General features: G+C 46.7%; 1 protein-coding gene across 1 annotated transcript in view; it reads right to left on the bottom strand.

The window, feature by feature from the left end:
* The window catches only part of C2CD2 (C2 calcium dependent domain containing 2), a 1192289-nt gene that overhangs the window by 645929 nt on the left and 524066 nt on the right, over positions 1–22294 (bottom strand). Inside the window, exon 7 of the mRNA XM_069636030.1 lies at positions 13577–13700. Within this exon, the coding sequence (XP_069492131.1) occupies positions 13577–13700 (124 nt within the window). The remainder of the gene's footprint in view (positions 1–13576; positions 13701–22294) is intronic.

The following is a 22294-nucleotide window of genomic DNA, read 5'->3' as shown; positions in this document are numbered from 1 at the left end:
ACAGTCTCAAAGGACAAGAATTAAAGGGGTCAAACGGAGCTCCCATCAGGAACTTTAAAACTAAGTTCAAATCCGAACCAGGCACCTGGAAAGGTGAAGGTGGAAACACATGAGTGAGCCCTTTCAGAGACTGAGAAATCAAAAGGAATCTTAAAATAAGAACACTCCTCAGATGAGCACTTAATAATGGACAGCGCCACTAGGTAAACTTTAATGGTACCCACTTGCAGACCCTTGTGGGCTAACAAAAGCAAAAAAGATTGAACCACAGGAATGGCACATGAAAAAGGATCCACATTCTTAACCCTGCACCAGTCAGAACTTTCTCATACGGTACAGGGACTTTGTTGCAGGTCTTCTGGCCAAAAGCAACACCTCCATCACGTCTTCAGGGAGGTCCCAATCCTTATACCTCAAACTTTCAGTAGCCAAGCATGAAGGTTGAGAGACTTGACCTCTGGATGGAGAACCCGACGCCCCTCCTGTGAGAGCAGATCGTCTCGGTAGGGAAGACTGTGTGGATGGCAGATGGACAAGTCGAGAAGGTCCGGGTACCACGTTCTCCTGGCCCATGCCGGAGCAATGAGCATCATTTGGGAACCGAACCTCCGTAACCTCCGCAGCACTTGTGGAATGACGGGGACTGGAGGAAACGCGTACAGCAGTGGGAAGGACCACTCCACTACGAACGCGTCCCCTAAGGCTCCTCTTGGAGGAAATTCCCGCAAGCAGAATCGTTCGCACTTCCGGTTGACACTGGTGGCAAAGAGATCCACTTGTGGGGTCCTCAAAGGGCAAAGATCTCCAGGAGAATCTCCTGAGCCAGCTCCCACTCGTGAGAGACCGTGCTCTGCCTGCTCAGAGCAATCGCCCCCTCGTTTTCGTTTCCGGCCAGATAAACTGCAGAGATCGAAATTTCCTGCTGGATGGCCTAGAACCAGAGCTGCATCGCCTCTCTGCACAGAGGGAGAGACCCTGCCCCCCCTTTTTGTTGAGGTAGTGCTTGGCCACTGTATTGTCAGTCAGAAACAGGACATTCTTCCCCCACACCGACGGCAGAAAAGCCTTCAGGGCTACCTGGCGGCCCGCACCTCCAACAGATTGATATGGAGTCTGCACTCCGACAGAGACCAACGACCGCTGACTGTCAACTCGTTGGCATGACCTCCCCCATCCCATGAGGGATGCGTCCGTCACAATCGTCACCTCTGGCCAGGGTAGCCAAAATTGAGCCCCCTTCATCATAAAGTCCTAGGCAACCGAGGGCGGCACCTAAACGGGATTCGACATCCTGCCAGAGGACTGTGACCACTGCATCTAGAGGATCCACTGCAGAGATCTCATCCGCAGCCTGGCCTCTGGCACCAGGAGAATGCAGGATGCCATGAGGCCAAGCAACCTCAAGAACTCGAACGCCAGGAGACTCTGGGCACTTTGAAACTTGTTCATCTGTAGAATGTGAGAAGCCCTCACTTGGGGAGGCAAACACAGCCCCAGGGATGTGTCGAGCACTGCTCCGATGTACTGGAGCCAATGGGTACGTGTCAAGTGGGACTACTTTAAGTTGAGGGAGAAGCCCAGCCTGTGAAGGGAGTGACAGGTGACTGACAGATGATCCAGGACTTGCTCGGGAGAACGCGGCCTGATCAACCAATCGTCCAGGTATGGGAAGACGTGAATCTCCCCTTTCCTGAGATACGCTGCCACCACCACCATGAGCTTGGTGAAGAACCTCGGGGCGGAGGTCAATCCGAACGGCAGGACCCGAAACTGAAAGTGCGAGTCGCCAACCACGAACCTCAGGTATTTCTTGTGCTTGGGATGAATCGGCACATGAAAGTGAGCGTCCTTGAGGTCGAGAGACACCAACCAGTCCTGAAGTTGAAGGGCCCGGAGGACTTCAGAGAGTAACCATCTTGAACTTGTCCTTCCGTAGGAGCGTGTTCAAACCACGCAAGTCCATTATGTGTCTCAATCCCCCGTCTTTTTTCGGGATAAAAAAATATGGGGAATACCATCCCTTGTTCCTCTCCTCTACAGGCACCCGTTCTATGGTGCCTTTCTCCAGCAGGGATTTGATTTCCTGCGCAAGGAGCGGATCTGGACTCTTCAAAGAGAGATTCCTTGGTGGATTGTCGTGAGGCCTCTGCCGGAAAGGAAGACAGTAGCCGTGGGCTAGGATCTCCAGAACCCACACATCTGAAGTAATGGCATGCCATTCTACAAGATGCTGTGCCAGCCTTCCCCCAACCGAAAAACCATTGGACATGGCCTCATGAATGAGCTGAAACGGCTGCGGCAGTGCCTGAGGGCAAAGAGGCAACTGCCCGAGCGGCTTTGGCACCTTGATTACATCGTTTTCCACCTCTGGTACTCCTACGTTGGCCCCTTTGACTGGCAGCTCTCCTCGATCTACCAAAGGTCGAGTAGTATCGAAAGGAACCTCCGCTTCATTGCTGTCCCTTAGGACGAAAAGGCGGAGGTTGGCGAACTGCAACGCTCAACAACTTCGCTGCAGCTTTGAAGGTCCGCAACCTCTCAAGGCTCTCGTCAGCCTTGCTGCCAAAAAGATGTTCCCCATCAAAGGGCATCTTGAGAAGCCGGGCTTGTACATCAGAAGCAAACCCTGACTTCCGCAAACACGCAAATCTGCGCATCACGGTGCTCGCCGCTATGGACCGGCAGACACAGTCTGCCACATCCAGACCCGATTGAACAGATTCACACATGGCATTCTTGCCTTCTTGTAAGAGAGCAAGAAAGCCATCCCGTTCCTCCCCTTCGGGAATATGTTCAGCTGCCATAGATGCACAATTCCACAGAGTGTGAGTGAAACGTGCTAGGGCACACACAGAGTTGGCTGCCTTCAAAGCCATACCCCCTGAAGAAAATAGTTTCTTCGCCCAACCATCAAAACGTTTGTCGTCCCTATCTGGAGGGATGGTAGGGTACGACCCCTGCTTTGCTGGGGCCGTAGCCGCCTGTACCACCAAACTCTCTGGAGTAGGGTGCGCTGACAAGTACCAGGGGTCGCCGCTGGCTGGATGGTACTTTTTCGGCAACGACTTACCCACTGCGGGAGACTCTCTGGAGCAGTCCAAGCCGCCGCCACCCTTCTTTGCAAGGCCATATGAAATGGCAGTACCGGGTCAGTTGGTGGACCTTGGTCCAACAGATCTGTCAGGTCATCCTGCAGAAAATCCACTGGTGGTGCAGACCACCCCAATTACTCCGTCACCCTCGACATGAGAGGCGGTATGAATACTCGATGTGCGTGCCGGTGTCCAGACCACTGGCATCGTGCAAAGACTGACGCAGGTCTTCCATCTGGCTATGACCAGACAATAGTTCGTCAGGAACCTCATAAGAAACCAAACCATCATCAGACCCTTCATCCACCTCAGATGTAATCCCGAGGCTGGAATAAATCCCTGAATGAGGGCACAGAAAAAGGTTCAAATACAAGCCTCACTGACTTCTTCAGGGCCTTCCTCAGAGTTTCCACCGATGCACGGGGTACCTCCGGTAAAGCCTCCTCAAAAGGCGTTAAGCGTGGCGCCAACGACTTCCACACAGGCCTCGAGGCTGGAGCCCCGAGTGTGTCCTTCGACAGCCATAGCGCCAATGACTTCCTCGGAGGCAGAGCCTCGAGAGAGTCCATCGACGGACATGGCGCCGATGGCGTCGACGTCTTCTTAGAAGACCTCACAGGCTCCGACAGTCTCGAGGGCATCGAGGACCAGGACCTGGAGCTGGAGCGGGCATGGCTAGAGCGATCTACCTTGTCCGATCAGGACCTCGAAGGCTCCCGATGATCGCGCCGACCGCCCGAAGGCGTGCGAGCGGTGGCTCTAGCGTGTTCCCTGCCGGCTTCTCTCGAAGGCACGGACGGAACGGAGCACTGCGATTCAAAAATCGCCATCATTTCCTTACGAAATGCGTCCCATTCCGCAGGCGGAGTCCTCGGATGAGGAAGGCGGCCGGTGACGGCGCTTCTGCGAGTGCCTAGAAGAGGCAGAGGAATGGCAGGAACTACTCCGGGACCGAGACCCCCTGGATTTATGCAGAGAGTCGTCCCTCGAATCGTCCGTCAGATTTCGACTTTTGGGATTTGGAAACCTTGCCTACAGATAGCTTCTTCTTCCGCTTCTGCAAGGCCTTCGACGTCAAAGACTGGCAATCGTCACAGTCATCGGTGGCATGGTCCTCGCCGATGCACCTGTTACGCTCACCTGGCTCCCACAGAGGCGTCGATCTGGACTGGACTGCTGCGGCCTCCACCAATGTGACGCGTAGGGCCGAGATGACGGACTGGACTGGCCCACCTAGCTTCGTTTGCTTGGCCCGTAGGAATATTCTTCTGATGATTTGAAAAGATGAGCTCTCCATCCTGCATTGAGCGCAGGGGCGCGTAGATAACCAGTTGCTTCACTGGCTCGAAGGAATTGGTGAGTTCCAGGACAATATTGACTCTGATGTTCCCGGCAAGATGCCGTAAGTATGTAGTTCGTAAGTTCAAATGCCTGACTTTCACTCTTGTCCGATTCCTTGCAGGTTGCAGCTTGACCCTACTGAAGAGTTCCTCGTGGCAACCGGTAACGTTCTGGTAAGGATTTGTATTATCCAACACAGTTCGAAAAAATAATGTCCATATCTAACCTGTTGCTTTCTCCCTTATTCAGGCGCTGAGAGAAAGTATGAAGTCTCGGGGAATAATGCCTACGCCGGTAAAATCAGGTAAGTCTTTTGTGGTGAGGAGGGTTCCCCTTGTTAGTCCCTTGTTTCACCTTGCTGTCCTTTTGTTTCCCCTTAGGGGCCGGGGTTCGGCTAGGATGCAGTGGAAGCTGCGCCGACCCGTGAAGAAGAATAGTACCCCCGGTGGTAAAATCAGGTAAGTCTATGGGGGGTATTCCTCTGTGTATTCCCTTGGCTCACCTTGCTGTTCTTGACTTCTCCTTAGGTGCCGGAGTGCGGCGGGAACATGCAGGAGGATGCGGTGAAATGTGAAGATGCGGCGAAGGCCGGCGAGTTCAGCGTGGCGCTGCAGCAGGCGAGGTGACGCGTATAAAATAACTTCTTTCTTCCAGCTCGAAGACACGATGGATCGGGAATTCAGGTAAGGATCAAAGGTATTGCTCTTGTTCTAACCTTTTTCTCCTTCTTTCTCCCTTTTTCTAGGAGCTCCAAACTCGAGGCGGGCGTGGCAGAAGACTGGATGCAGACTTGCAGGCACGGTGAGCGTTACGCTGCTGGATGCAGAATAACGCGAGGCGTGTGCTGCTCTTCAGGCGTGGTTTAAATAGCCTCCAAAGTAGTCCCAGGTAAGTATTCCTCCCCAGCCCCACCCGAGTAAAAAATAGTCCCTTCCAAGCCTCGTTTGGCTTGGAGCTCTTGCAGCATGGTCTGCATCAGGTAAGTTTTAATCTATGAGTCTGGCGCCAGGACTGACTCTCCATATGAGCCTGGCGCCATAGGCGCCAGGATTGCACCCAAATAGCCCCTAGCTGGGGTTGTTGGGCTTGCTTGGGGTAACTGGATGCCTACTTCCGGGGTTGCTGGACTTGGTCTGGGTCCCCGGGGGTAGGCATCATGACAGCACCAGAGGCAGATGTTGTGCGGGTCCATAAGCGACATCTTTGAACCGCAGTCCCGACACTTCTTGAAACCTGACCGCGGGGTAGAAGACGAAGACATGATATCTTCACAAACAACCAAGTTCGAAGAACCGATAGAAATCAGAAGAACCGAGGCGTGCCGAGTAGGGGTGTCACAGTATTAGTTTTATGACAGTACGATAACCTTCTTGCAAAATGATGGTATATCATGGTTATCGCGGTATAGCAGGAGTTAACCAATCTTAACAAATATTTTCTAAAAAGGTCATAAATTGTTGGATTTATCATCACAAACAAAACCAGGAACCCAGGGCCAGAATGGGCTTTTCAGCATACTTTCCACTGAAATACCACCCCTTGCTTCCACCAAACACAAACACACGTGTGGAGAGGAGGAGGGGATGGAGGAGCCCTGCTGCGACTAGCAAAGCAAACTGAATAGCTTTTCTTAAGTGGTCATTTAGGCTTTTAGCTCCCCCACTGGCTAATGGTGAAGATGAACATGTTGCCATCTTTATAACCTGCATGCCGCAGATCAATGGAGGCTGATGGTAGTATACGCAGGTGTACACACACGCACGCTCTCTTCATGTTACAGCCTTTAGTTTACTTGAGGGCCAAAAGGTATTCAGTAATCACGGACATCTTACCCTTTGGTATGGCAGCAGGGAATACCCACAGATGAGTGAATTTCGCAGTGTGACTTATTATGTGTAAATTCAGTGATAGAACCACGGAAATCCCCCATTGTCATATGTTTAGCAAACATTATCTATTATAAATATATAAACCCCAAAGCCGCCAACCCAAAGTAAACTCTTTTCCTTCTTGGCAGTGTATTTATTCTTCCTATTGCTAACATACTGATTTTGTGTCAGGCACGTGTGGTTTATGGAATGGCATTAAAAACTGCTCCAACTGATACTGCTTGGCAGATGGCACATCCAACAGTGCAAGACCAAGACTGCGCTGCACTTGCTTATTGCAGCCTTTCCAAATCAGATTGAAAAGTACACTTAACGGTATAAACGGTATACCGGTATAAACAATGTGACGGTTTTTATTGTTCAATTAAGTGGTTCACAGTATCTTTAACGGTATACCGTTACACCGTTACATCCCTAGTGCCGAGATCTCCGAAGCGAACACATTCGCAGAAAAAACGGAACCGAGACTATGGGTGTCGTGCGTCCTACTTATAACATCCAGTGACATCGGCTCGACAGAGGCCCTTGAGGGAGCGTATCGATGACGACGTAGGAGCAGAAAATTTTACGAAGCAGCACAGCTGTGGTGATTACCTGTCATAGATGTGTAATACATCAGAGCACACAATCCCTTCGAAATTATATTTATATATATATATATATATATATATATAATAAATATTCACATATATCGGGTATGTCACATGAGGAAGTGTGCTTTCACCTGTGGTACATACATATTCACATTTATCATGTAGCTCACATGAGAGAGTATGCCTTCACCTATGGTAAATAGACATTGAACTTGATTGGATCCACTCCCCCTTCACACAGGTAGTTAACGACTACCACTGGGAGGTACCACACTACCACCGCATTTCGTCATACTCCCCAGTCAAGATACCAGGCTGTAGCCCTTCCTCAGTACAACGTTAGGACAGGGCCCCTTAGATAAACCATCTCAGAGGGAAGTATTGCGTTCTGCCCCCCCAGAGCGGGTGAAGAGTACCACTAACGGGGCGTGTAAATCACTGTCCCCCTCAGGCTAATATGTCACCTGAAACCCGGGTCAATCCAAGACTATACCAGCATGGCCCAAGGACTGACCACCTGAGAAATACGAGGGATCCCTCCAGCATAAGGGTGGCCCAACCCCCTCAGGGCCCCACAGCGCCTTCTTCACAGCGTATTCAAAGTCATCCAAAACCCCATATACACGCAGCGTAGTTTACCTTACATCCCTCTCAGCGTCACACATGGAACCCGAAGGGAGAAATTTACCATCCGTCAGGGCATTCCACGGCCCACGTTTATGCAGGCAGGCAGCTCACACATGGGGGGGTCGGGTGGGGGTTTGGGTTGTGTGTGTGGCGCGCCAGCTGAAAAGTGCGCCCTTAACCAACGGAACCTGAACACTCCCTCGACCCCGGGTTGGGGAGAGAGAATGGCTCACGCCAGGTGGACGGCCTAGGGAAACTGGACCGTCACTGGACTCCAAAGGGCCAGGATCTCCTCGGTGGCAGGCTCGAAATCCTCTCTTCATTCACCTCCCCCTACCGATCCCCTCCGGCCACTTACCCTAACGTGTGCCATTATCACTTGCGCACGTCCAGGCCCACGCACACCGTAGACAGCTATAATTTGCCTCTGTTCAGTCATCTCAGCTTTCTCACACCCTATCCTACTTACATTGTACCTTTCGCTCCGCCCTCTCTTCACTCTGTTTTCTTCAGCTTGATCTACCGAGCGCCTGCCATTGCCTGTGCCACTATTACGCCTAGTATCCAGCCCCTGTAATACACGGCATTCTTGAACTATATGCCCTGTAGGTTAGGTGTGTGATCACCCAGACTCTTGCATCCTGGGTACAGTGACTTCAAAAGAAATCTTTAGTAGGCACATTTCTCAGTCTGCATAATCCTTTGCCACTGCTGAATTTGCCTACCTGTATGTACCTTTCCAAAGCTGGTTCTACCTAATTGTGATCTTCTAGCCTTAGTTGAAACTGCTTATTTGTGCTTACCTAGCCTAAATCATTTCTGCATATTTGTGTATACTTAGCTAAAGCTGAATCTGCTTATTTGTGAATACCTAGCTAAAGATTAATCTTTTTTGTCAGCCTCTACCCTAAGTTGAATCTGATTATTTGTGCATACTTGGTTAAAGATGAAGCTGCTTATTCATGTATACCCAGCCAAAGCTGAGTCTGCCTAACTGTGAGCCTCTAGCCTAAGCTGAATCTGCTTTTTGTGTATACCTAGCTAAAGATGAATCTGCCTGTTTTGTCAACCTCTACCCTAAACTGAATCGGATTATTTGTGTATACCTTGTTAAAGACGATTCTGCCCATTTGAGAGCCTCAAGCCTAAGTTCAACCTGCCTATTTGTATGCACCTAGCCTTAGTCGAATCTGCCTATCCTAGCCCCACTACCTAGACCACATCTCAGCCAGACCATGCTCACCTGGCTCACAATCATCATGTTCCCCTTCTGTGTCATGCAGGATAATGTACCTTGCAGCGGTAATAATTACATAGCTTTCAATAATGGCCTAGCCAAACTTGGATGCCCGAGACACTCCTTTATCCCTTGCCCCACACCCTTCCTGCCCACTATGGCACCCTTCCCACCCAGCTATCACCTTAACCACACCACCAAAGACAGTGACCGCCTAGTTGACATCCCAGCCAACTCCATCTTTGATAGAACTTTGTGTCACCTTAGACCAAGTGGTCCATGTTTGACAAGGGGCGCCAATACCAGTATTAAGCCCAACCATACAAAACCCAGTACTAAGCCCCCCTCAACCAGGCCTCCAGGAAACACAGTCACAGTCAACCCTAACCCTACAGCCCAGAACAGTAGATTAGGCACCAGACTCCCCTCCATGATCAGTAAGCTTTCAGCCAAACCCCACACCAGGACTAATAATCGGGACATAGCCTTTAACAAGCCCAAATCACTCCCCCCTAAAAGGTGCTCTACTAAATGTCAGGTTCCTTGCTGCCCATCCTACAGAAATTGCTGATATCATCCTAACTAATCATCTTGACTTCCTCGCCATAGCTGAAACTTGGCTACATGAAGCATCAGGATCTTACTTAACCCTAGCCATTCCTGACAAATACTCCATCCTCAGAGCTGACAGACCTAATGCTCGGGGAGGAGGTGTAGCTATCATTTTTAAATCTTCCTTAGACTTCAGATCAGTCACTTCCTCTCTACTAAAATCATGTGAGCACCTCACAATCAAGTTGCAAACCTCTCCCAAAAGCACGCTCTCTATTCACTTAATATATAGACCCACAGGACATCCCAGAGCCTTTGAGGAAGACATCACCCCGCTAATAACTGAAAACTCCAAGCCATCAGCACAAATCATCATCCTTGGAGATTTCAACCTTGGGTACAATGACCCCAATGACTCTCCAGCCACCTCCTTAGCCAGCGCTCTAGCTGAGCATGGCTTCTTACAACTTTGCTCTCAACCTACTCATCAGAAAGGTAGAATCATCAACTGGGTAGCGGCTCTCAATTGCAATATTACCTGCAAAGCCCCCCCAACCTCTCGCATGGACTGACCACCACCTCATCCCGTTCGATATTAATATCAATAAATTAGATCCTAAAAAATGCCCTACGGCACCAGCCGTTCCAACCAGGAACAAGTGCAACATCACTGCTGAAGCCCTAATACCTTTGGTCCTCCCCACTCTCAACGCACTACCGGCCACTGCCGACCTTAACCTACTGGTCAACACCTTCAACGACTCCATGGCCATTTCCATCGATACCATCACCCCATTGAAACTGCGCAAAGGAAAACCTAGAGCTCATTTGAGCTCCTGGTACACCCCTGAACTCAAAATATTGAGAAAAAGGAAAGCTAAGCTAGAAATACCGGAACCATCTGTTGAAAACAAAACCAATCTTACGAATATATCCTCCTTATAAAAAAAGGAGATAATTCACACCAAGAAAGAAGCCTACAACGTTAGGATAAATCAGGCTGGATCCTGCACCAAAGAATTATTTAATATACTAAAAGAATTAGAAAATCCTATTCCACCCACAGATACGTGCACGGAAGACAAACCCTGGTGCACCAGTATCCAGAACGCCCTTGCCAATAAAATTACAGAGCTTCAAACTAAAATAGAGGATAAACGACAACAACTTACCAGTAATAAGCCTACCAACCTTAGCTCACCACCGACCTTTGACTCCAACTTATGCTTTACATTTAAAAAGGTAACTATACTGGAAGTACAAAAATTAATAGCCTCTCTAAAACCATCCAACTGCAAAGGGGACAGCTGCCCTGCCCAGATTATAAAAGACGGAGCCAGAGATTTATCCCCTTTCATCACTAAACTAATTAACCTGTCTTTCTCTTCTAATTCAGTCCCTAGCAACCTGAAACAATCATGGGTTCTCCCACTTTAAAAAAACAATCATTAGACCCAGCCATACCCACTAATTAAAGACCCATCACCACGGTCTTGCTAAAAATCCTTGACAGAGTTGCCTACCTGCAAATTCAGGACTAGCTGGAGACAAACCAACTGTTAGGAACACATCAATCTGGCTTTAGACCTCAACATGGAACCGAAACGGCCCTTGTTGACCTCAAAAGTCAGATTGATGAAATCAAAGATAAAGGCAACGCCGCCATCCTACTCCTTTTAGACCTCTCAGCGGCCTTCGATTTGGTCGATCTCAAAATCCTCTGCAACCACCCATCTTCTGCAGCTCACTTCTCCTCCTCTGCTGTCATGTGGATACAATCCTTCTTGGCTAATAGAACCATGAGGGTTCTGTCACCAGTAGCGGCAGCAGACCCCATCACCTGTGGTGTCCCACAAGGCTGTGTTCCGCCCACTTTGTACAATATATTTACAAAGCCACTCTTTGACAAACTGGACCATCTGGGTGACACCTACACCAATTATGCAGATGACACCCAGATACTCCTTACCCTCTCAGGTAACTACAATGCTGACGTTGCCCGGATTAATGAAATCTTCTCCATCATTCAGGCATGGATGGCCATACACGGCCTCTGTCTGAAAGATGAGAAAACTGAGCTTCTCCTTGTCGGTTCACCCACCTGGCGAAACTCAGCCTTAACTACAATAGTATCATCATCGATGGTAACACTATTCCCATTGTTAAAAGTGTGAAAACACTTGGCTTTTATCTTGATGCCAACACTAACCTATCCAAACAAATTAACATGACTGCCTCAGCCACTGCCTAAACTGGTAAGCTGATCAGGGCCTGCAGACCTTTCCTGTCCTCTAATAGCTGCCTTACGCTGTCCAGGGCTCTCATACAGTCCAAAGTGGACTACTGTAACAGTCTATACCTAGGTGCAAACCAATCCATTATTAATAAACTACAGGTACTCCAAAATAACGCACTATGAGCAGCTTTAAACATCCCCAGGCGAGAACACATCTCTACCACAAGAAAATCGTGCAAATGGCTCTCCATAAAAAAAATTTAAAAAAACGACCTAAAAACCATTTTTCTCACATACAAAGCCTTAAACCATCTAGCCCCACCCTATCTCACCAACAAATTTACCATGAAATCTGCTACCAGAATTACTAGATCCTCCCATAATTTATGCCTAACAGTGCCCAGATTCACATTAAAAAAAAGAGTTGGAGGATCCAGCTTCACGGTCCTTGCCTCCCAACTTTGGAACACACTACCACTCAACATCAAATCTATCGAGTCCTTTCAGTCTTTTAGGAAACTGGTTATTAGATGGTTATTGGACAAAAACTAGCATTTTCCATCTGCTCTCGCCTACGACTGACGATACTACCTATACTTAATTGTGCTTTTTACCTGTAAACTGTATAAAATGTATAAATGTATAAATGTAAACTGCATATAATGTACTGTGTAACCATTTCCCGAAGCGCCCTTTTACCTCTGGGTCTGGAGCGCTATATAAATGAAAAAAAAACAAACAAAAAAACAAACATATCCTCTACAGGGACTCTCCAACTCTCCGCCAAATCACCTCCCAGACAACCCGCTACCCCTGCTGGTGGAGCCTACCCATCCACGTCCTCAACCCTTTCATGTGCGCCAAAAAGGAAACCCCCTTTTTATGCATGAAAAAATGATACGAGAGTGTAAACAAACATGACGGCCATAGTAATTTGATACATATTCCATGCTCACGGAAAACCCACAGGAAATGCGGGTTTACATATATATATAATGGAATTCTGTACCAGCCTGAGGTTTGACTTGAAAAGACACTTGTATTATAAAATGCTATTGCAACTAGAAGCCCCTACCCTCTATCCAAGAGACAGATACTATAGTATTCCACGTTGACACTTTTCTCATTTCATGCTGTGGTTCACTCTCCGTCAGCCCACAACTGCTTTACCGCCGAACCACAGCCAAGCGGTTCCATGTGTTAAAATCGCGGCAAAAAGGCTGTGGTTTTGCCGCCACAATCTATGTAAAGGATGCGGGGGACACCCCTGGATCCATTATACCATTTAAGGGCAGTGGGGGACACCCCTGCAAACCCAGCGGCCCTTAAATGGTATTATGGGGTACACCTTTACCGGGTCAAACAATGGCATTTTTTGTACAGGCAACATTTTTGCCGTGATTTAGTCATTGCATACCAGCCAAGCGGCTTCCTTGAATAGCCATGCAATGTCTCCAACGACAATGGAGTGAAGCCTGACAAAAGTGTTATATCCACACAGAAATTACCCAGTTTCCACTGACATCAATCCAAAACCGACATGGTCAACTGACCGCCATGAATAAAATATGCAACTGCTGTAAAAATGCATGTTACACCAGGTTAATGCATATAAATGCTTAGACCTCTTCAGGGAAAATTTCACATCTGCAATGAAACAAAAGCCCTGCCTACCAGAGAAAAGAAGGTAATAAGAGATCACTCTGCGGATAATACAGAGACCTAATGTATTGCAATGTAAACATTGCTCCTGCAGAATGCTTCAGTTGACATCAGGTAGATCTGTGCTCTTGAAACCTATCAACTAAACAGTCCATTTAAATAATTAAGAAAGCAACTATTGTTAGTCCAACATCCAATATGAGACGCCCAATATGGTGCAGGCAACTTATCATAGATATACACATATATAACCAGACAATCTTTTTAAGACACTTATTAGAATGCCATTCAGACTGATATGTACATGTGTGTGTTCGGGACAACTCATGTTATATACATAGAATTACCTGCAGCATTTTGGCCGGTCAATAAAGTAGCTCTGATATGCTTCACTTGAAGTTTCAACTCATGGGCCCTAGGCGGCTTGGGAGGACACGGCGCCAGGTAAGAGTTTCCTATGCTTTGGACATTCTGAAACAAGAGCAAGAAAAACAACAAAGAAGGTGTCAGACCATGAACAATTAGGTTATCCCTTCAAAGAAATGGTATGATATTTGGGGAGTGTTGTTCAAAATATCTTCATAATACTAAATGTTGAGCATGCAAGTTGCTGTTGTGACACCATCTAATACTGAATCCCTTTACCAACAGGTAAGAGCCACAGTCGTGGGATCAATACAACACCTGTACCCAGTCGTTTCAGAAAAATTTGCCAAGCCTTTGGGATGGACTGTTTAAATAAACTAGGGATATTCCAAGAAATCTAAAAGAAATTGCAGCTTGCTTAAGGGCTGTAGTCCATCCTTTACTTCTCCTGGCCGGCACCTCCTGCAACTCAAACCAAAAGGCCCCAACAGTATGTGGCGTCTGCACTTCTTTCCTGTCTGGGATGAGGCTTTTCCATGTCATCATCTCGGTCACCATGCAGATGTTCTGAGGTGGCCACCCCCACCCTTGGCTCTAGGCTTGTCAGTAAAATCGCCCATTTGTGTGTAGCACCACCAGACCTTCCTACACATACCATGTGGCATAGGTACCACAGTGTCTTTGTCAGATACTGCCAGAGCCTATTTATGTTCTCGCTTGGTTGGTATTGGCTTAGGTGGGAGTCTGGTGGCAAGGGCCTCTTCCTTGTCACCTTGCCTTTCTTTTCTTGCCCCTGTACCTTAGCCATCACCCATCCATTTGATGGCGCCTTCACGACCCACAATGTGTGGGCCCTCTGAACCTTCCCTCCCATTTTATCATCGCCTCCCCTTCTCACTTTCTCTCTAACTTATTTCTAGGTGAGTCTGAACAGGAGTTGGTGTGCTAGATTCTCCTTCTACCCTGCTTTCCTACTTTCTGTTCTGCTCTGCTCCAACCCCTCTCTCTTTCAGCCTTTTCGTACTCTGGTGTTACTTATTGTACACCCATGTAATATAGATGGGTGGGAAGCACAAACAGGCTGGACACATGCGTACAATAAACAAGGAATTATTTACACAACACGTAGAGAAAGTAACTTCAAGAGAATCAAAGGAAAAACACAGGCAAAGTCTCCAGAGCAACACAGTCTCACTGTCTGGCTTTGTTCCGGGCTTAAAAGGGGATCATGATCCCACTTGTCTCCCCTTCTCAACCCACGTCTTGGGTTTATGGGATCCCACATTCTTCCTAATTCGCCGATCATCATCCCTACTGAATCTCATGAACATCTCTCCTAGTCTCTGCAACATCCATTGGTAGATTCATAGTTTCTCAGCAGGGGATTGCTGGAGGCACATCCCTTCCTCTTTCTGGGAACAGCTTCGCTTTGCCTAGTCACTTTCCTCTCATGGGGTTGTGTCAAGGACCGCCTCGGATCTTACCAATAAAAATTACAAAAGTAGTCAAAAAGGGAGTGTATGCAGGAAAGAAGTAATTCAGGTTTATTCAGGGCCCAGACGCAGCTGGGACAGCTATATTCAAACAGATTGCGGAAAAGAACTGCATGAAAAAGTGCTGTCACAGAAATGCCCCTAAACCTAAGACTTTTTTAACAATCGAGCTGATTAACATTAGTAACTTTGCAACAGGAAGAAATCTCCCCACACCGAGCGGATTGGTGCTTGCACATCAGACCCTTGCAGAAAAGCATACACTATATTCTGTAATTGGGTCTACAAACCTTCCCACACCGCCCATAATTAGAATATGTGACGTCCAATCCAATACCCACTTCCCACATCATAATGACAATTTATTAAAACATTTGAGATGATCAGCAGAACTTTATTCAACTGCCCCGGTCATCTCATCCAAGTTCTCATGAGAAGCGCTCCCTTCCACGACACGGACAGTGCCTTGAACCACGGACGTACATCTATACAAATGTTGCATATTAACAACTCTTTGGCCTTCTTCCCAGGCAAAATGTGCTCAAGGGAAATTTGAAACTGCTGTGGTTCTCTTAACTCCATCTAAAAATCATGTTTCGCAAATAATTTTGACTTATTAAATGGTTATGCTCTCCATGCCTGTCGGCGGGACTCATGTGTTCTAATATGTGACGTCGAAAAAACATCTGTTTTGCTTCTTACCATACCAGCTTGAGATTGTGGGACCTGCGATGTGTTACCAGCCGCCGTGGCTTTGTTGCAGATTAATAAAAGCGAATACACGTTGGCTGCAGAGGTATACTACAATGCCTCTTTACCGCGTTTCAGCCTACTTCTAGGTTTGGTTATACTTAGCGGTGCCCCTACATTTCTGTTACCTGTAAATGATTTTTATTTTGGTTTTGACTTATATAACCATTAAAATGAGCCCTTTCCTTTTTACAGTGCTACTCTCGCAATTGATGTGTGCACCTTTTCATTGTGCAGAACTCTGGTATTCCACCATTCCTAGAACGATCTGCACCACTTGTGCCCTCTATGGCATCAACCTATTTTTCACTGTTGGACTGGGGAGACCGTTTAATGACAAGTACAAAAAACGGGGAAACATGGAAATCAACAGTGATGCGATAGTCCGTCTCGCTTCAACTTCCAAGAACTTCATACAAACAGTAACATTTATACTCAAAACATGTCATCATTGACGTGTAACACTCGAAAAGTTAACATGCAATTCTATCCGTTAGGAAAAGGTAACTTTACTAGAGGTACTATTTCTGTATATGGCAACAGAGTAAGAGGATTGGATAAACAGTATCAGGTGGGCGTCTAAGCCCTTCCTTCTAACATTGCTCTAGTAGATGTCACTAGGAGTACGACGTCTCATTGGTTTTACTATCTATAGGACCCTAGATTATTTGGTCCATTGTGATTGGATTGGCTTCAACCCCATGCATACATTTCCACTTTACTTAGCAGCACGCAGAATGGTCAACCAGGTGCAGGATGCCCCAAGATTCACCTGGCCTCCCTTCAATCAATCATTACTTTAGTGGCTATGTGTCAATTAGTTGGCTGTGGTCGGCCTAGAAACTGTATCTTCTTGTCAGAAAAAGTTATATCATCTCTGTCTGGGCGACAGCCAGGCGTAGGTGTGAACCCATGCCACTTCTTGCCCAGATGGTCACGTGCTGCTCACACCGTGAATCTGTGCATTTAATTCTTGTTCGGCTTGCCACCTGCCTGGGCCTCCTTATCTCGGCCTTCCTGAGATAGGCTGTTCTGTTCTTAAGTTTCAATTTCCGCGAAGCTACTGTTTGCTCCTTCTATTGGTCTGAACTTGGCTCCCCAGACACGGTTGCTCTTGTCGAGTTTTCATTCAGCCAACTCTTCTTGTTTTAGCTTGAATACGAATCTTGTCCTGTTTGACCTCTAGTAATCTGAGTTAATTCTGCTTTTTTGTTAAGTGGACTCACACTTGTATAGTGTGCTTCGTTGAGGTAGATATGTATAGGTGGCGCTTGCTGCGGTCTATCGTCTACGAAGCATAGCAAGCCGCACTGTTTCCTTAGCTTTCTTGCGGTTTCAAGCATATGTACAGGCATTTAGCTGGGTGAATGACTTCATCCTGCTTTACAGCTTAAGTTTCTTTATATTTCAACATCATCTCTCCTCCTAGGTTCACAATATCCTTATTCATGGCGTTCCGTCTCTGTGTGTCATCTATGGGTCATCTTATCTTCTATCAACATGTCTGCCCGGGCCTTCGTGACGTCACCATTCGTCGTCAATTAGTTTCTTCCGGGACAGTGTTAAACAACCTTCATTTCATTTCATTTGCTGGTAGGGTTTTCTCAATGGATACCTTACTGTCCATGGTTATCTGATTATTGGTACTTCAACAGTACTACTGCGGCTCTCTGCTGGTTCATTTGCTCATCATGCGTCACATATCTCGGTGTGAACGTTCTTGGTACTTTCAAAATGGGCAGCTGGAGTGCAGGCTTTATTTGAGACCTCCTCTACACTCCCCTCTCTGGTCGATCCATCAACCACTTCCGCTTCCTTCTTTGGATTCATCTTACTTGGTTCTTCTGTATTCATCTTCACTTCATCTTCTGGGTTCATTCCCTCTTCATCTTCTGGGTTTGTACATGATGGTTTGAAGATGTGTCTCTTTGGAGTCCATATTTGTATCACTCCTTTCAGACTTCCTGCTGTCCTTACATGTTCGTCTTTGCTCCATGTCATCAGCTGACATTGTCCATTTGGGCTGCAATAAATCAATTTTCCTTCATAATTTCTGTGTTTTCTGGGATAAAGAAACTTTGTACCTTCTGGTGCGTGCTTTTTAGCCTTCACAAAGTCCCTTATTTCTTCATCAGTCAGATCACTGGGCTTCCATCCTGGTTTGACATCAATCATGATCTTCATCCCTATGGCTTTCTTTGCAGTTTTCTGGCATTGCGAGACTATTATCTTGATAACACAAAATCCCAGTAATATCACTAGCGGGGCTCCCAAGAATTTGAATGCATCCGCCATCCATTGTGGAACCCATGACAACAGTGATCCAAACCAGCGGTCATCATCAACTTCGTCGGTTTCATTGATCATATGGTTCTGCAAGTTTGTCAGCATACTTGTAGCTTCTGTTAAAGTTCCATTTTCCTCATCGTGAGAAGGTATAAATGTGCAACATGATTCTCCAATTTTTGCACAAACTCCTCCATCCATAGCTGTGATCATGTCAAGTGCATATCTGTTCTGGAGAGTCAACTCCCATCTGGTTATCTGCAACCATTTAGTATTTACTCCAACTTGGATTCGTGGCATGAAAATCGTTGTGAATACTGATGGGGTGAGGCTGAACAGCCTGTGTTCATATGGGATTGCATGAAATGCTTATGATTAAGCAGAGAAATAATTGTCTCTTTATTCGCGTCAGCAGTTCCACAGATCTCTTCTTCCTCAGGTGAGCATCTGCTTTCAGGAAACTGAATATTCAGGTCACTTTTCGGGATTAATAGTGCTGGAATATGGACATTCACTATTGTGCATATGCCTCCTCGGTTTTTCAGCAATCTGATGTATGCCTTGGATCCGCATGCCCAATAATGATCCATAATTACTGCAGTCCCACGAGTCATTCCTGGAGCCTCAAAAATTCGTCCGCAGTTCTGATTCTCTCCCATCTTCCTCGTGCCATTGTTCCTGAAGCACAATTTCGGGCTTTTCGAGCGGCACTATGTGCAAGGGTGCACCTCTGTCTTCGACCCATGTTAGTAATTGTGTATGTTTAGGCCATAGTGGTTTGCACAGTCTTTGTGAGTTTTCGATTGCTTCCTTGCAGGCTCCAAGGACCATCCATGCTCGGCAGATCACTACTCCTCCTTCCCATCCGTTTGGTGAAAGCACTGTTCCCCAAATCTGCATTTGGCCTCCGTTATTCCAAACTTGAGCTTCTTCTGGAGTCGTTCCTTGGACATTTAGTCTCGGGTTTACTTCCCATCTTATTCCTGCTCCTTTAACTTCAGGTTTCTTGTACCTGATCACGAAATTCCTAGTATGATCTCCATTTCTCATCTTAATGTCCTGGACATAATCATCTTCATCTGGATACACTGTTTCAGCTGCCCATATCAATGAGGCATCATTTCCCATGAACTGGCCTCTGGTATTGCGCATTGCTGTGTGTGAGAGACAGTGTGCTGTTGGGACATCAATTTCTACAGCCACGAAGATCTTGGACTTTCCCATGCTGTTCGGTAGGAGTGCGCAAACGAAGCATTCCCCTTCGGATTTTCGTCTTCCAACTTCCTTCATGTGCTGGTACCAAATGTTGTTACCTTAGTGTGCTGTGCTGTCCAGGTAATCGTTCAGTTCGGTGTCGTCTTCATGCATGCTTCTCTTGATTCTTAAGGTAGTTTGGTATTACTACATTTCTGAATGCATTTGTATGGCTTTCTTGCTGGAGGGTTCTCAGGTATCCTGGCCATGGTGCAGGCTTCTTCATCTGCGCCATTTGAGTGGACAGGAGTCTGGCAGCTCTTTCCTGGTCCTCATGCATCTATTCTCTGCTGCGTGCAAATGCCCATGCCAACCAGCCTGACACTGGTCCGGTATATGGCTGTATTGTGGAACTGGTACGTGTCCCTTGTGTTGGAACATATATGATGGGTAATGCAGTCTCTGTGGTTTTATTTTTCAGTTCCTCATGAAGTTTCCTCGCCCTGGCTATGTGCGGGAATAGTAAGTCTAATAACATTTGTGTCCTTGCGGAGAGTTTTTCTGAGGCCGCTTCTGTTTTCTTAAGGGTTTCTGATATGACTGCTTCGGTTGGTCTTTCTCTTAATTCTTCTTGTTTTCTCCCACTATCTTCTGTGAAGGTTTTTATGGCAGGCAGTCTCATCGTCTCTGCTGTTTTCGTTTGTGGTTCTGCAGTCATTGACAGTAGGCCTGTTTCGTGTGCATTCACTGTGTGCAGTTGTTAATGTTTTTTCTTCATTCATTTCATGCCAACCCTGTCTCCGGCTTTCCTGCTCATTCGTTACAATAAGTGTGTGTATATCACTATTAATCACGTTCATTTACTCTACCATCAGATTTTCTAGGGACTGGAATAACTATATAAGGTCTGGGTGCGCTTGTGGGTTTCATGCGTGTATCATCAGGTGGGTGCACTGAAATTGGAATGCTTTGTGCACCAATAAAGAATGCAGTTCTGATCGTTAATGACAGTAAAATAATGATAAATACAATGCATAAGTACATTATTGTTCGATATGTAAGGCGACAGCATTTCCTTCCAGAGAAGCGGGGGTGCCTCTCTGCTTGTGGAGGACCAGGTTACTGCTCTGAGCCCCCATCTCGATCATTCGCCAAATGTCAATGTTATTATTTCCTTAACCAATATCGTCTTTCAAATAATGCGTTTGCGAGTGTTAAATGGTTCACAAGTGTCCCCCCTCTTGCGGGCGACGGATTGTCTCTTATTTCAGGAAACAATTCCTCTGTTAGACTATGGGAAAAACAGATTATATAACACTTCAGTGAGCCCTTTTACTGTGCATGTTCAAAGTAGGTCAGCTTGCAGTCCACCCTTCGAATCTGACTCAGTCCTGAGGACATATTGGACACTGGTCAGTATAAAGAAATAGGGAAAAAATGACAACAAATACAACACATGGAGTTCTCGACTCCGCTCCCTCGATCTGTCCCTGGGTGGAAAGTTTCACGATCTTCTAAGGATTCGACGGAGATTGGAAATTTTGATTTGAGCTATAATACCATGTAGGAGCATGTTTAGCTGAGCACACTTTACTGGATCTCTGAGAAATTTAAGTATGTCAACATTGATTGGTCTTCCCACTAGCTCTGGAAAGTCTTCAATAAGGTGAAAGACGACGTATGCCAATCTGCTGTCTTCTGGTGACAAGGACACCTGTTCTGTCTTTAAGATTCAGGATCATGGGTTTTTTCCTTGATGTAAACAATGTCTGCACTGTCCGGTCGCATGGAGTGCGACCAAAATGATTATCTTATTCAAGAGATGGCTCAAATGTTCAGTGTTTGCTGGATCCCGAAGAAATGTTAGTGTATCTGTCGTTCTTCCGACAATGGTTGGACAGTCTTCAATTATGCGAAAGAACAGTGTGTTGATGAGCTCATCTATTTCCACCTGTGTTGGGAGCATTGGGTTCTTTCTCACTGTACTCAGGGAATAGGATGAGTTGTTCGGCAATGACAGTAAGCAGTTGTCTTATTATTTTTTCGTTTTCAGGATCTTGGAGAAAGTCTGACACTTGTGAGCCTCCCTACCAATGACAGGTATGATCTTAGCACTAGGTTGAAATAGGTGACCACGTCCTCTGTGATGTCTCTACTGTGGGACACCATAACTGATTTCGAATAAGGTCTCGGTGCTGAATGAATTGGGATACTGTATTTGCTTCCAATGTGTGTCTCCTCGGTCAAAATTTGTCATTGTCCTTTTTCTCATCAAGGCTTAAGTGTGCCTCAGTTCAAATCAACAGAACATGTTGTGGCTTATACGTGCAATTTTCTTCTTCACCCCGCAACTGGGATTCACAGTGTGTCCGTTTTTATGTCCTTATCCCCTTTTTTGCTTAGAGGAAGTGTCCAAGTTAAGCCACAATTTGTAAAAAAGTTCTTTGTCTTTACTTTGCTGGTCATGCGCCCTCCTTCCTCGTCCTGAATCTCGTCTGCACGTGCTGTGGTTTTCCCCGTTGTCTGTAGTCTCTTCGCGGTGGGGTGCAGGCAGGGGGGTTTCTCCGACGTATGGCTTGATATCACCCAGGAAGATCCAAGCTCTTCTTCCTTGTAGCTTGACTGCAGATGGAGTAACATCTTCAACTGTGAACGGTCCGTTGAACCTTGGCTCGTCCCACTTTTTCCTTGTGTGATTCCTCACGAAGACAGCGTCTCCAGGGAAGAGGAGTGGAAATCGTAGACCTTGAACTGGGTCTGTTGCAGTGTCTCCTATGTCCTGTGCTGCGCTGCACCTTTTTCATTGTCGCTGCAGCTGGTCTGAAATTACAGTAAGGCAAGATGTCATGCAGTTCAGATAGTTTTGCATTTCAGACGCTAAAACCTCTCCTGTTGACTGGGCATCACATCTAGCTCAGGGTTTTACGGGAGTTCTCCTTCTTCCTGTGGCTATCTCTTGTGGCATAAGATGATGGT

The sequence above is a fragment of the Ambystoma mexicanum genome, chromosome 7p, assembly GCF_040938575.1.
Source record: "Ambystoma mexicanum isolate Mex_15411 chromosome 7p, UKY_AmexF1_1, whole genome shotgun sequence".
Lineage (NCBI taxonomy): Eukaryota > Metazoa > Chordata > Amphibia > Caudata > Ambystomatidae > Ambystoma > Ambystoma mexicanum.
This window is presented reverse-complemented; position numbering and strand designations above follow the sequence as displayed.